The sequence below is a fragment of the Jaculus jaculus genome, chromosome 2 (assembly GCF_020740685.1).
Source record: "Jaculus jaculus isolate mJacJac1 chromosome 2, mJacJac1.mat.Y.cur, whole genome shotgun sequence".
In the NCBI taxonomy this organism is placed as follows: Eukaryota; Metazoa; Chordata; class Mammalia; order Rodentia; family Dipodidae; genus Jaculus; species Jaculus jaculus.
Genome location: NC_059103.1, coordinates 197,675,462 through 197,689,544, shown reverse-complemented (window position 1 = coordinate 197,689,544; position 14,083 = coordinate 197,675,462). Strand labels below are relative to the sequence as shown.

General features: G+C 56.5%; 1 protein-coding gene across 2 annotated transcripts; it reads right to left on the bottom strand.

Moving 5' to 3' along the window:
* Positions 1–962: 962 nt before the first annotated feature.
* Gpr20 (G protein-coupled receptor 20) lies at positions 963–11,475 on the bottom strand. 2 transcript variants are annotated; one of them, XM_004672036.2, is made up of 2 exons: positions 11,433–11,475; positions 963–2,221 (listed from the first exon to the last, which is right to left on the bottom strand). In XM_004672036.2, exon 2 carries the CDS (start codon positions 2,195–2,197, stop codon positions 1,121–1,123), a length of 1,077 nt encoding a protein of 358 aa, XP_004672093.1. In that variant the 5' UTR covers positions 2,198–2,221; positions 11,433–11,475; the 3' UTR covers positions 963–1,120. The 2 variants fall into 2 exon arrangements, with proteins under 2 accessions (XP_004672093.1, XP_044998442.1); XM_045142507.1 differs by lacking the exon at positions 11,433–11,475 and adding an exon at positions 10,594–10,634.
* Between the last annotated feature and the right edge of the window lie 2,608 nt (positions 11,476–14,083).

Genomic DNA, 14,083 nt, shown 5'->3' with positions numbered 1-14,083 from the left:
ATGCGGCAGCATCTGGGCTCAGGTTCCCACTCTCCTGCGTCAGGGACTGTGGCACGGAGTACCCGTCCTCTGCCACTGTGGGAGCCTAGAAGTTGACAGAGACAGGTGGGGTGGGCAGTTCCAGAGGGCAGGACCAAAGAGGTGATGGTCAGGGACCCATGGCAGAGCAGGGCTCTCCCTGTGGAAGACATAGTGCACAGGATGGGAGTGGAGGGGCCTTGCATTTCTGTCCCCAAGGGGAGAGCACAAGGACATGAGGCCTTTGCTGGCGGGCCCAAGTTCAAGTTGTCTTGCGTAGTTGTCCTAGCTTCCACCACAGGGCTGGAGCCCTGGCATCTCTAGGGCGGCCAAGAGATGTCTTCGGGCTCTTATCTGGACAGTGGCTTGGAGAAGATCCAAGCAGTAGTCATGGTAGCCAGAGCCGGGGTGCTGGAGGCGGCGGGGCTGGCTCTTGAGTCTGAAGCCCATCGTCTAACAGTGACACCTGTACATGCCACCTGCTGCGGCACCACAAAGTGGATGCAAACAGCCTCTCCTCTTGGGATTGGAGCCGTTCGAATGTCAGCCAGATATTCCAGCCCTGGTGCGTAAGGGGCTGCTCCAGGGGGTTCTGCTGGCCTGTTGTACGGTCACAGAGCTGGGGAGGGGCCTCGGGGGATCCTTCTCTCCACATGCAGCTCTTCCATCCACTGATGTGGTCTCTGTCCTCAGTTCTCCATCTGTGAGTGAGTGTGTTGGGAGGTGGGGGCTCTCCAGATTGTCTCTTAACCCTCTCGGGAGTCCTCAGAACATAAAAGTCTTTGTTCCTTCCGAGAAACATCTGGGGCTAAAACAGCCCAACAAGCAGCTCCTGGTTACCTTTCTGGGTTTTCAGTGGCCATCTCATAGCCACTGTAAAGGCAAGACACTAGCTCTCATACCACTGTATCCCATCCAGAGCTCTTGGCAGACATCGCCAATCAACCGCAGCACTGTGGCCTCAGCAAGTCAGTGCAATGCACTGGGCAGCCACCTCCAATCAATCAATAGGAAATCAACTTGCAGGTTCAGACCCAGCAGGTGTCTGGGCTGGTTGGTGACTTAGCCAAGCCCTAACCTTTGGTCTTTAGCAGAGCGCTGCCTATGGCTCAGGCCCATTGGTCAGCTGCTGGGTGAGGACGTGAGGGCCCGTGTTGAGGATGTGGGGGGGACCTGAGCCCTTGGTGCTCTTGTGAGTGCTGATCATGTCTCCGTTGCTTGGCTCAGGCTCTCCTCCACGCTGGCGGAAGAGGCCTTGGACAGTGGCTTGGAAACCGCTCGTGACAAAGCAGTACACGATAGGGTCCAGGCAGCTGTTGAGGCTGCTGAGGGTCACGGCCACGTGGTAGGCCACGAGGCTCGTGTGGGGCGGCACACTGGGCCACAGTGCCACGGCTACCTGGCGGGCGTGGAAGGGCGTGAAACAGACCAGGAAAATGACGAGCACGGTGAGAAGCAGCTGCATGGCGCGCACGCGGCGCTGGCGGCCCTGGCGCAGCAGGCCGGGCCGAGATAACGCACACATGATGCGGCCCGTGAACACGCTGATGACCAGCAGCGGCAGCAGAAACTCCAGGACAGTGAGGGCAAAGACCCTGCAGCAGGGCCGCCCGCTGGCCGTCACGCCCAGCACAGACAGAGTCACGGCACCCGCTGCCAGCCACACAAAGGCGCACACGGCCCTGGCGCAGGCTGGTTGACGCCAGCGGCGGGATCCCTCAGGCTGCACGATGGCCAGGTAGCGGTCGACACAGATGCAGGTGAGGAAGAGGATGGAGCAGTGCATGTTGAGGAAGTAGCCCAACACGTGAGGGAAGGCGCAGTGGAGGCAGCCAGGGGCAGCGTAGAAGACGGCGAAGCGTGTGGGCAGAGACAGGCCCACCAGCAGGTCTGTTACCACCAGGTTGATGGTGTAGATGACTGATGGCGTCCTGGCTCGTGTGCGGCAGCAGAAGACATACAGCGCCAGCCCATTGAGCACCAGCCCTGCCAGGAAGATGGTGCTGTGGACGACCAGCAGAGCCAGCCACAGGCTGGGGAAGGCCGTGTGCAGCTCCTCATCCAGCCGGGCAAACAGGTGGAAGAGGGGGGTCTCCGACACACTGCCGTTGGTCCATGCCACCACTGTGGCATTGAGGGTCGCTGTAGCCCAGGGCCCCATGGAGGACGCAGAGGGCATGTCAGCGGCCGGTGCACCTGGGGTCTGGAATCAAGCAAACGGGTTTTCTGAGTTGCCTGGTTGGCCTTGTCCCTGTGTCTCCCCCCAACACTCCCTACATGACACCTCTGGCTAGTCTACTTCTCTGCACGGAAGCCAGACTCTGCATTGTCACGTGGAGGAAAATGCCAATGCTCCCTAGACTATTCTTGTGGATCACACACTTGCATGGAGGGCTGTCCGCAGGCTGGAGAGGAGACAAGAGTGGTCTCAGGGCTCTTGCATGTCCTCTTTCTGAAGCACTCAGTGTCTTGCTTCCTGCCCTGGGCAATGGGACCCCACTGCTTCTGTGAGCATTACCTGAGCTGGGCTGCTCAAGGACCCAGCAGTGTTCAGCGCGTAGCTGGTGGCAGATGAACCAGTTCTGCCGAGACAGAGCCTGGCCCGCAGGGGGACCTGGGAGCTGTTTGCCTCATGCTAGCCCCACAGCCACTGTCAGGGGCTCAACCTCCAGGTCCCAGTCTCCTCTCACCCATTCCAGGCCAGCTCTAGGTCAACTGTGGTGCTCTGCAGGCTGGATGGAGGCTGAGAGTAGGGTGTACTTGTGGGATGCTCTCTAGGGCCAGAGTTGGAGCCGGGAGGCAGGTCCCAGCAGACAGCTAGCCTGGCCGGTGTGAGTCAAATAAACACGGGGCTCCAGGCAGGGGGGCCGTGGGGAGCATGGGGTAGGGGCCCAGGCTGGCCGTCCCCGCTGTTTATGTTTCTGCTGAGGCATGTTTAACTCGGCTCTGATTTATCCCTTTATTTATACAGGAAGGGTTAACGGGATCCTACCCCCACCCCAGCCAGTTGACCCTCCAAATAAGGACATTTCTGGCTTTTTCAGGAGAAAGGCGCCTCTGGGGAGAGGCTGAGAGCAGGGCAGCACATGGGACATTCTGGGTACTTGCACCCTGACTGCCTATAGGACACAAGAAGACCCTCACCAGGTCCTGTTGGTCAGCCATTATAAACAGGCTGGGCATCGTCCACTGGAAGTGACTGGCTGCGTGGCCTTGAGCAGTGGGTTCCCTCTGGCTATCCCATCCTGGTGCAATGAACCATGAGGTCCTGCCACCCAGGGGATGGGATCCAGTTCCTGGCCTGGTGAGGTGGATGTAGACCTGCCTTCGGAGGGTTATGTCTGGCAGGGCCTCTTTCCTTGGACCCAGAGAGGTCAGTGCTGCCCAAGCCGTGGGGTCCTATGGGGTGGGCTCCCCATGCCCCCTCTGGCCCCTCCAGGCCAGTGTGTTTGCAAGATGAGCTGTTTGATCTTCTAAGGCCTGTGGATCTGAGAGATGGGGGTTGTGGGCCTGGGAACCTGGTGCTCTGAGGGCTGTGTCTTAGGCTCAGAATGCCCCAAAAGTCCCCAAGAAGGAGAGGGATGCCATCTGACGGGTCCCAGAACACATTGGGAAGAAATACCCAGGAAACATCAGGCTGGCCAGGGATCCTGGGACAGCAGGCACTCATTGTGGCCGATTTCCCTCCCCAGGTCTGTCTGCACTGGGGCTGGGTGACTGTCACTGTCAGAGACAAGTGACAGACATCACAGAGCATTTCCTCTGGGAGTCAATCCCAGGGTGACACCAGAACCAAGGGCCCTGCCTCCCAGGAACACCCGAGGCCCTCCTCCCATGTGCAGCAGCAGGACTACTGAGGTGCTGCTGGATAGCAGGGCTTGGGGTTCCGGGGCTGGGGGATGGGTGTTCAGAGTGCCTAAGAGGCCAAACAGGCGAGGAGGGAAGGAGGAGCACTCTGACGCTTGGCTGATTCAAGTCTGACTCCTCATCTCAGAGCTGCACGCTGATCCTAAAACTGGCTACTAAGACATGATCCCAGTGACTCCATGAGCCTAGATCCCTGTCTTGCTGCACTGAGCCTTGATCCCTGAAACAAGAAGCCTCTATCCTGTATCACTCTGAGCCCAAACCTAGTCACATACAGACTGATTCCAGTTGTGCATTGAGTCATGACCCTGGCCATTCTGAGCCTTGGTCCTGGTCATACACTGATCCCTGATCCCAGAAACATGGGATCCCTGGTGCTAATTACATACTGATCCCTAAGTCTGTAAATACAGTAAGCCTCCATCTCTGTCACGCCTTCATCCTACTTACACTCTGAGCCCTGATCCTACACAGTGAATCCTGCATCCTAGAAACAGTAAGCATCCATCGCTGCCACACATTGAGCCCTGCTCCTGCTCACATACTGATCCTCCATCCCAGGAATACAATAAGCCTTGGTCCCTGTCATATTTTGAGTCCTGACTCAGGTCACTTGGAGCCTGTCCAGGACATGGTCACACACCGATCCCTGATCCTAGTAACACTGAGTTTTGAACCCTCTGAAATCAGCTCCTGTTTGCTGATGGAGCTCTGGTCCTGGGCACAACTGTTCCCTAACCCTGACTCTGTGTCTGCCTCCGTCTCTTTCCCTCTGTGGAGTCTGCTACTCTGCCCCTGTGATGACCTTTGCCCCTGACACTCCTCCCCACAGGCAACCCGCGAGTTCCAGCCCCCCCCTCAGTGACTCATGCCCCATTGCAACACGAAGCAGCCATTCCACCCTGAGGACCCGTGGACCTGTGGCAGCAGACCTTGCAGGCCCTTGGAGGAGACCTTTGGTGAGGGCCCATCTGCTGATGGCTTGGCCCTAGCCATCCTGCTAGCTGTGGGAAGGGAAGCCAGGTCCTGAGTGAGCAGGTCACAGAGACCTGGCTGTGATCCACTCTGACATTCCCTGCCCTGGGACCTGGACCAGGCCAGCGAGTCTCCTCCTCCTGTGTTAAATGATCACTAACTACAACCAGGTTGGGAGGCGCTGACCAGAGAGCCTAGAGAGCCCAGAGATAGGGGGAAGCAGGCCTTGTCCCCTAGCCTGAGGTCTCCTTTTAAAAAATTCCTTTTATTTATTTATTTGAGAGAGGAGAGAGAGAGAGAGAGAGAGAGAGAGAGAGAGAGAGAGAGAGAGAGAGAGAGAGAGAGAGAGGGAGGGAGAGAATGGGCGCACCAGGGCCTCTAGCCACTACAAACGAACTCCAGACACACACGTGTGCCACCTTGTGAATCTGGTTTATGTGGGTCCCGGGAGAACCGAACCTGGATCCTTTGGCTTTGCAGGCAAGTGCCTTAACTGCTAAGCCATCTCTCTAGCTGGTGGATTCTCCTTTTTGTTAACTACTCAGGGCCTGTTCAAGGCAGAGCAGACCCCATGGCTGGTAGATCTAACCCCCAGCCTAGCGGGCAGGGGCTGGCACATTACTGACACTGTCGGGCATGGGGGTAGGGCTAAGATCCCAGAATCTATAAGACCTCGGAGGCCTAATGTTCTGCATTTCCCAGGCCTGCTCTGCCCAGCCACATGCAGACCCTCCTCTGGCCTGGGCAAAGGGCTGGACTGAGGGACACAGCCTGTTCTCTGGGGCTCAAAGTTAGAGGGGAGACCCCGTGTCAGGGTAGGGGGGCAATGACACTGAAAACCCACCTCTTGACCTGCCCATCCCACCCAGCCTGGGCCACACTGTGCACACAAGATGCCCTTGGAGTCTCTGAGCCTGTTTCCTCACTTGTAAAGTGGGGAAAATAGGGTTTCTGTGGGGCCTGTTGGCTAATATGCCTTATGCACTCACAATTGGTACTCAAAGATGAGCAGCGAGTCAGTGAGGACGTGGGCTCCATGGGCTCTAGGCAGAGGCCAGTGAGGCTGAGGCGGCTGAGATGGGGCAGAGCTGGTCCAGCCTGCACATCAGGAGGAAGCTTCTGAACCTCTGTGTCTCCCTCCTACCTCCCCAAGGGCTTGTGGGCCCCAGCAGAGACCATCGGGCATGGCAGCAGCTGCTCTCCCTAAACCTGGATGGGTGACCCCAGAGCCACGAGTCTGCTATGGCCTCATTGGATGGAAGCTGTGGCAGGCGATGGCCACCCACCCACACCCACATCCCAGGGTGCTGTGACAACAGCTTTCAGACCAGCAGCTATGAAGGCCATCTGCCCACGGGGGTTGAGGCTTGGTCTTGGGCAGGACTGGGCACCTCTTTGCTGCCATGGACATTTCTGCTAAGAGCGAAGGGCCAGCAGCCCCCACACTGCGCACGCCTCGCTGCCAAGACTCTGCCCAGCCTGGCCTTCTCCGCGGGCATAACCCTTGCTCAGCACCTGATGTCCTATCAAATTAGCCCTGTGGGCTAGAGGGATGGTCTAGTGGTTAAGGTGTTTGCCTGCAAAGCCAAAGGATCCAGGTTTGATTCCCCAGGACCCATAGGAGTCAGATGAACAAGAGGGCGCATGCGTCTGGAGTTCATTTGCAGTGGCTGAAAGCCCTGACATGCGCCCCCTCTCTCTGCCTCTTTCTTGATTTCTCTCTTTCTCAAATAAAAAATAAACCAAAATAGTCCTTTGCTCGATCCCTGCTACCCAGGGTGAACCTCTCTCCAAGGCAGCAGCCGTGTGTTACATCTGCCCACGAGTCAGGGCATCTTGGGGGCAGTGGGCATCAAAGTCCTGCTCTGCCAAACCCTGTGGGATGAGGTCAGTTTCCTCCTCTGGCACTCGGTGCTCCTCCTCTACCACCCCCCGCAACACAAGTGCCCTTTTAAGGGTGGATCTGGGGACCTAGCATTGGTTTCTACCCATAGCCACATGCTCACTACCCACCCACCAACCAAGGCTGACATCTCCCCCAGAACCCCACAGTTACCATATCACTGGGCCCAGCCCATATTCGTCCCTATCCCATTCCATCACACTTTCTGTGGAACTGTCTTTGGCCATCCACCTGCCAGTCCCTCCATCCCCTAGCACCTCATCCTGTCTGAGACTTTAGGGGATTCTGGATGAATGAAGGAAACTCAATAGAGTGGACAGAGGTGTTGGGTGGTTTGGTGGGAAATGCCCACAGCACCCACGTGGGAGGCGCACAGCAATGGTGGGAACTGGGGCCTCCTGAGTGGCCACGGCTCAGTGCGGGGTCTCGCAGGAGCTTTGTGGAGCTCACCTCCCAGGAGCACCCTAAAGGCAGAAAGAGTCCCCCAGGTCCCCTGGTCCCATCCCCTTTCCTGGGCCACACTGACACTCCATGCCAAGAGTCCTGATGGGGGTGGCCGCCTCGCTGCACCCACAGCTCTGACCACATGCCCTGGACTGCTCTTGGCGGGGAGGGCGGAACAGCTGCCTCTCTCCTTGGCAGGTGGGTGGGGTGCAGGTTGTCTTGGCTTTTCCTCAGTTCCTTCACAAACCCACTCCACTGTCCCCAGAATCCTAGCCGACATCGCTCCTGCAGGCTGGCTGCCTTGCCCAGCTACATGTAGGATCTGGCAGCTAAGGGCCTGGTTTTGGCCAGAGGCTGTGGGTCCCAGGACCCTGACCTATTGGTACTTTTGTGCCAAGGTGGGAGGCAGATGTGGAGACTGGCCTAACCTGTGTCCCTACCAGGCATCTGCTGAGGCCAAGCCCATGCAGGATTCTGTAGCCACACAGTGCCTCTTGGCTTTATCTGAGAATGAGTGGGGGGCCCAGGGAGATCAGTGATCTGCTCAAGGTCACACAACACAGAATGGGTGGTCTTGATAACTCAGGTGGGACCAAGGACTGGGCCGCACAGGGAGCAGTGGAGCTGGTCACATCACTGGGCTGGGACGTTCTCAGGGACCAAAGCGACAGGTCTGCCAGGGCTCAACCTGCATCCCTGGTGAGGGACCCTCATGGCCTTGTAATAACAGCTTGACTGGGCCAATAGCTACCTGCTTCTTAATGTTATGGCTATTCTTGATTCCGTGGCAACTTTTAAAAGTTGTTTGTTTTGGGGGGGCTGGAGAGATGGCTTAGCGGTTAAGCGCTTGCCTGTGAAGCCTAAGGACCCTGGTTCGAGGCTCCATTCCCCAGGACTCATGTTAGCCATGTCTAGAGTTCGTTTGCAGTGGCTGGAGGTCCTTGGTGCATCCATTTTCTCTCTCTCTCTCTCTCTCTCTCTCTCTCTGCTTCTTTCTCTCTCTGTCTGTCACTCTCAAATAAATAAATAAAAATGAGCAAAAAAAGTTGTTTGTTTTTGAGACACTGTAGTCAAGGGTGGCCTCAAATTTACAGCAATCCTCCTGCCTCCAAGCATTGGGATTACAGGGTGCACCAGCACACCCAACTTTGTAGCATCCTCTTTAGAATCTTCTCCACCATGTTTGGCTGGTCTGAGTTGTGGGGTTTGGGTCCCTAGGGGCTCGGTTCCCTAGGACTGTTGGGGTCTTTCACTCAGCTCCATAAATCTAGTCTGGATATTAAATCCCCAACCACAGCTCTCCATGGGGGGTCTGAGAACTGCTGAGAAGGACTTCATCTTGCCAGTTCTGTTCCAAAGGTCACTTTAACTAAACCGTCCTCCTTGATGGAAAGGCCATATGTCCCTGAAGGGGGAAGGGCTTGCCACACTAGAGGGTCCTGAGGGACTCCCAGGCATGTCTCCTGTCACCCTGGTTCTTTAATCACCACTAGCCCAGGCTGCTGGCAACTTCAACATCCTATAACACCAGCTCCCCAACTCAGCCGTTTTAGGGGTGACTGGGATGGGCATTCCATAGTGTGTTAGTCTGAGCTCTGCCTGAAGACCTCATGCCCAGCATGCATGACCTATGCACATACAGTTTCCTGTGCCTAGGTCATTTGTGAAGGTTCCTGGTACCCCCACCCACTACCCTACACAGTCCTGCCTTAGCCCCTCCAACCTCCTACTGCCTTAGATACTCTGCTTGGGGGAGAGAGAGAGAGGGAGAGAAAGAGAGAGAGCGAGCTGTAATTCCACAATTCATGGCACCTGCTGAGGTCACCTTTCCCAGAGTCCCACTGGCATCTCTCAAGAGGTCCTCAAGTGGGTACTGCTGGCCTCATTTTGCCTGAGAGAAAACTGAAGTCTGGAGAAGTTTAGTCAAATGTCTAGGGTCCCACAGTAGGTCCCATAGTAGGTGGAAGTTCTGGTTTGACCTCTATGTGGGCTTGGCTCAGGCTGGGCGCATAGCAGCCCTGGCCTGTCCCCTGCCCTGAGTTCATCACCCTGATGTACACAGGGGACGGAAGAGGCCTGGGATCTTCCCAGTACACCATTGGTGGGGCTGGGGGCCTTGTAGACAGCAGACCTGGACTTGACCCTCGGCACTGGGGCACTGAGCAGTTCCAGGCAGACCTGGCCTCCTCCGCACTCAGCTCACAATGCGGTGGGGTGGGAGGCAGGGCCATAAGGCACCTGGTCCAGTGGGGACTCAGGAGGACCTGAGGGAGCGATGTAGGGGAGGGACAAGTGGGCACACGCCAAAGTCCTAAGCCACCTCTGCATGGCTCTGTGTTGTGGGAGGCCAGGGCAGCTTTAACATGTGGAAGTCTTGACTTTGGCTCGGCCTAAGGAAGGGGCATCATTTGGGCCCACTTTACCTCTTCAGGGGCCCCTGCTGGAACAACCAGCTTCCTGTTCACCTTCCCTTGCTTAATTTTTAGTGCCACTGTTCCAAGACCAGATAACTTCACATTCACCCGCCACTCTGCATTTTCCTTGGGACAGGGCTGTGCTGAGAGCCATTTAAGGAGAGGCTCAGGTATCCCCAGGGATGCTCAGAGCCGCTGCCCAGACAACAAATACATGCTTCTCAAAGACCCTTCATACCTACAACCCCAGCACTAAGGAGGTTGAGGCAGGAGTTCAAGGTCAGCCTGTCTCAAAAATCAAAAGCAAAACCAAATCCAAACTAAAACAAACTAAATTACAACAGCAAAACAGAAGGGCTCCTCTGTAACTCGGCACGGTGGCACCTGTAATCACAGCGCTGGGGGCTAAGGCAGGAAGATTGCCTGAGTCCTAGGTAGCCTTAGCTACATGGTGAACTCTAGGCCAGTCTGGACTATAGTGTGAGTGAGACCCTGTCCCAAAACAACAGTAGCAAACAGGAGCTGGGAAAATGGCTCAGCAGTTAAAGGCTCTCTCTTGCTTACAAAGCCTATTCACATAAAGCCAGATGCGAAAGTGGCATATGCATCTGGAGTTCATTTGGAGTGGCAAGGCGCATACACACACGTGCACAGGCAGACACGTGCATGTGCACACACCCACGTGCAAGTAAATAAATAGAATAATTTTTTTTAAAAAAGGGAAAAAGAGACCCCCCCCCAATCACTCAGCCAATTTCCCCCTCTGGCCTGTCTGGGGGTACTGGTAGACATTCCATCACACACCAACTTAGGCAGGGCAGAAAGCGCCCCCCTAAAGGTTCACAGCAGGAAGCACAGACACCATTCACACCTGCTCTGCCTGGCTTCCAGAGGGGCCATGACCAGCCCCCCACCACACAGCCAGGGAGCTGCTGAAGGAAGGAGAACCCCGGTGACCCTAGGTGTACAGACCAGGGGCAAGTCCTGGGCCAGCTCCGCTCTCCCACCATCAGCCTTCTGCTCCAGTCCTGCCGGCGACAGCCCAGCTGCTGCATGTCTGCCCCGCCAGGCACGCTGGCTACAGGCCAGTTCCCATCCTGCTGGCCCCCCTCGGGACCCTGTTCTGCTGCCTTCTCACAGGGCAGTTTCACCAGGGCGAGCCCAGCTGAGAAGCACCAGCTCCCAGAAGGTCATGCTGGGGGCTGAGCAGGAAAGACTTCCCTGGGCCTTAGCTACCCGCTGCTCACTGAGCCAGGGAAGGGCCAGGACGAGAGCCCTTGGCTGGAGGTACGGACAGACCCTCTGCAGAGGAGGCTTGCTCCAGGTCTGTCCCACAAACCCCCAGCCCTGCCCCAGCACTGAAGGCTAAGCACTCAGGGATCCTTAAGTGCCTCTTGGGTCCCCCACCTCCTCCCTTTCCAGGCCTGGGTTGGCTTGAGAGACCACCTCACTGCCTTGACAGGTGGGAAACCTGAGGAACTGGCTTTGGGCCTCCAGCAGACCCCCAGTGAGTGTTGACTCATTAGGTAACCAGACGCATGTGGTGTGGGTTCCGGAAGAGCAGAGCACAAGGAGGGAGGTGAGGCGGGAAGGGAGCAGCCTGCTGGCTTCCACTCACCTTCCCCTCTAGAACTCACTTTCCCCATCTGTGCAATGGCTCTGAGCTGTGCTTGCTTGCCTGCATCTGGACTGCTCGTTTCTCCTTCCCTGTCTCCTGCTCCCTCCCTCTGTTGCCTGGCTGGGCAGTGCAAACGCCTCAGCTTGTGTGGCTGGCCTGGGGGTGAGGGCGGCAGCATTCCCGGGGAACTCACCAGCCTTCCCTGCGCTCAGACTCTGCTGCCTCTGGAGTACAAGGGCTGCAACCAGACTGCGCCTTCCTGGGGCCTGACGTCAGGCCAGCTGGGCTGCTTTTGGGCAGAGGCAGCTGGGTGGGTGGGGTGGGGGTGGAGCAGGCTCCCTTCAGCCCCGGCGGGCCCCCAAGGAGGAGCTGGGGCTTAGAAGGAGCCTGGAAGGGACAGAGGGCACCCACCTCCTTTAGACCGAGAGGGAAACTGAGGCAGGGAGGAATGCAAACAGCTGCCTGGACCAGGAGGAGTGGCATGGGGAAGAGGAGTTAGCCTGGAGCAGCCAGGCTAGTTTCTGCAACAGAGAGAGCTACAGGGACGAAGGAGGGGTTTGCATGAGTACAGACCTTTCTCCAGTAGTGCTCAGGGGTTGGAGTTCCCACAGGCTGCTTCCAGGAGGCTGTCCTGAGTGGAGGAGATGAAGCCAGACCACCCCTCCCCTGGTCATCACCCTGCCAGGTGGATTCTGAGCCACTGGGGCAGGGGTGGGCTCTGGGGGCGGAGGTAGCTGGCTCCTCTTTCAGGAATTTCCCCCTTGTCCTCTGCACCTTGTATCCATCACCCTTTTCAATCACCCCATGGCCATGTGCTGAGCACCTATTGAGGGGTCACTATGGCCCTTTAGCCGTGGGATTACTGCTTAGAGCTGGCCCCTGGCCCCATAGCTCACCCTGGCTGTGAGACAGATCAACCGGAGGAATTAGGTGCCAAGGGCCCTACCCAGCCAGCCAGGGAGAGGTGCAGTCAGGGAGGACATCCTGGAGGAGATGAAGGGAGGTGTGACGGGAGGGGCAGCGTGGCTATGCGGAGGGAGGGAGGCTATCTGGGAAGGGGGAACTGCAGGTTCAAGGTCTTTCAGGGTCTGTAGAATAGAGCGCAGGGAGAGTAGTGAAGCTGAGAGGCAGAGGCCCTTTCACACAGTTTCAGCAGCTCTTATGGGTACCAGTGATGGGTTTGATCCTGTGGGCAACAGAGAGCCATTGAAGGTTCTGGTAGACACTGGTCCCAGCACTTGGGAGCAGCCTCCCACCCCTCCATGGGCCTGAATCCAGAGCTACCTTTGTAGCTGTCCCACACGGTACACTGAGGCTTCGAGAAGTGCAGCGGCTCACAGTTCCTCCATCCTAGCATATGGGCTCCTGGCTGGGTAGGGAGGGCTTCAGGGCCCCACTGGGTTGCAGAGTTGAGGGCCATGGCCTGGAGGCTTCCAGGGAAATAAGGCCTTTCCCCTCCTCCATCATCACGACAATGTGTTGATGGGCCCACTGTCATGCAGGGCAGGGCTACAAGGACCACTTTGTGTGCAGCTCCACTGTCCCCTTTCTTGCTCTGACCCTGCGTCTCTGAGTGGGACAGCATGGTGGCTCATGCTGATGACAGGAGAAGGGTGTCCCCCTTGTGAGGAAGCACCTGTGCTGGCCCTGCCTGGCCCTGCATAAACTCCAGGAGACTGAGGGGCTAGAGGGGGGAACAGAGCTGGTGAAGACCCCCTTCAGTGGGGATTTTCTTTTCCTATTTTTATTAATTTAGTTTTGTACTCAGTGAACACAGTCAAGTTGGTACCATTGTTAGCCTCCTCCCTGTCCTCCCCCCTCCCTCTGACCCTCCTTATTGGGGTTTATGGGTCACGCGTTGTGGAGTTAGCCCTCAGTTATGGGTAGGAGGAAATGTCTCTGCGTATCATGACCCAACGTGTGGCTCTGACATTCTTTCCGCCCCCCTCTTCCGCAAAATTTCCCTGAGCCATGTTGGGTTCATTCTGGGTCTGCTTCAGTGATGAGGTGTTGGGGGCCTTTGGGTCTCTGGTTATCTGATTTGGTAGGAGTTGATTGTTCTCTGTGTCAATCTCCTTCACCCTTGTGCTGGTACCAGGTTCACCAAGAAAACAGCACCCTTGCTTGTTTTGCCAATTATTCTTAGTTTCAGCTGGGGTCCTTTTGAGGTATGATAAGTTGGTTCTCTCCTTGGGATCTGTGTCTATCTGAAAAAGAGAAGCAGATTCTCCAACAGCAAGTAAAGTTAGCACCAGATAAATGGGATAACCCTTCTTTTTTATAGAGAGTTTAATAGGTGTAGGCCCTCTTGTAGCCCACAATTGGTGGTAGCTTGATAATGGAGAGCAGGCTCATGTTTGGATATGGTTCTCACTTGTTTCCCAGCTGCAGCTATGGGTCACGTTCCACTGAGTAGATCAATTAGCCACATCAAGAGCAGTTGGTTCCCTACCATGGCTGTGCGCCAGTACTGCACTTGTGTGAGCATCACAACAGGTTATTTGCTGTTAAGTAGGTTAGACCATGAGTTGCTTGGACGGATATTGGTCATTTTCTCCCAGTAGCCCTTGCAGTACCTTCTGGCACTAGACACGCCGAGTGTCTGGGGACTGACTGTCTTCCAGCTTCCAGCCATGTTACGTGTCAACCGCATATGAGGTCTTCAGCAGTAGAGACTTACTCAGTGGGGATTTTCAGCTGCTCTGGGCTGGTGGCTATATTGCTCCATCCCTGGCTGAGGGGCCCTGGGGCCAGGCCCGGTGCATAGGAGTATAGGGGGGCTGGATCAGAGAGGTGGCTCTCTGGAGCATACAGGACTCAGGACTCTTACTGGGGAGTTGTCCA

Coding starts and splice junctions, on each gene's coding strand:
- Gpr20 (XM_004672036.2), bottom strand. CDS start 2,197: ATGCCCTCTGCGTCCTCCATGGGGCCCTGGGCTACAGCGACCCTCAAT.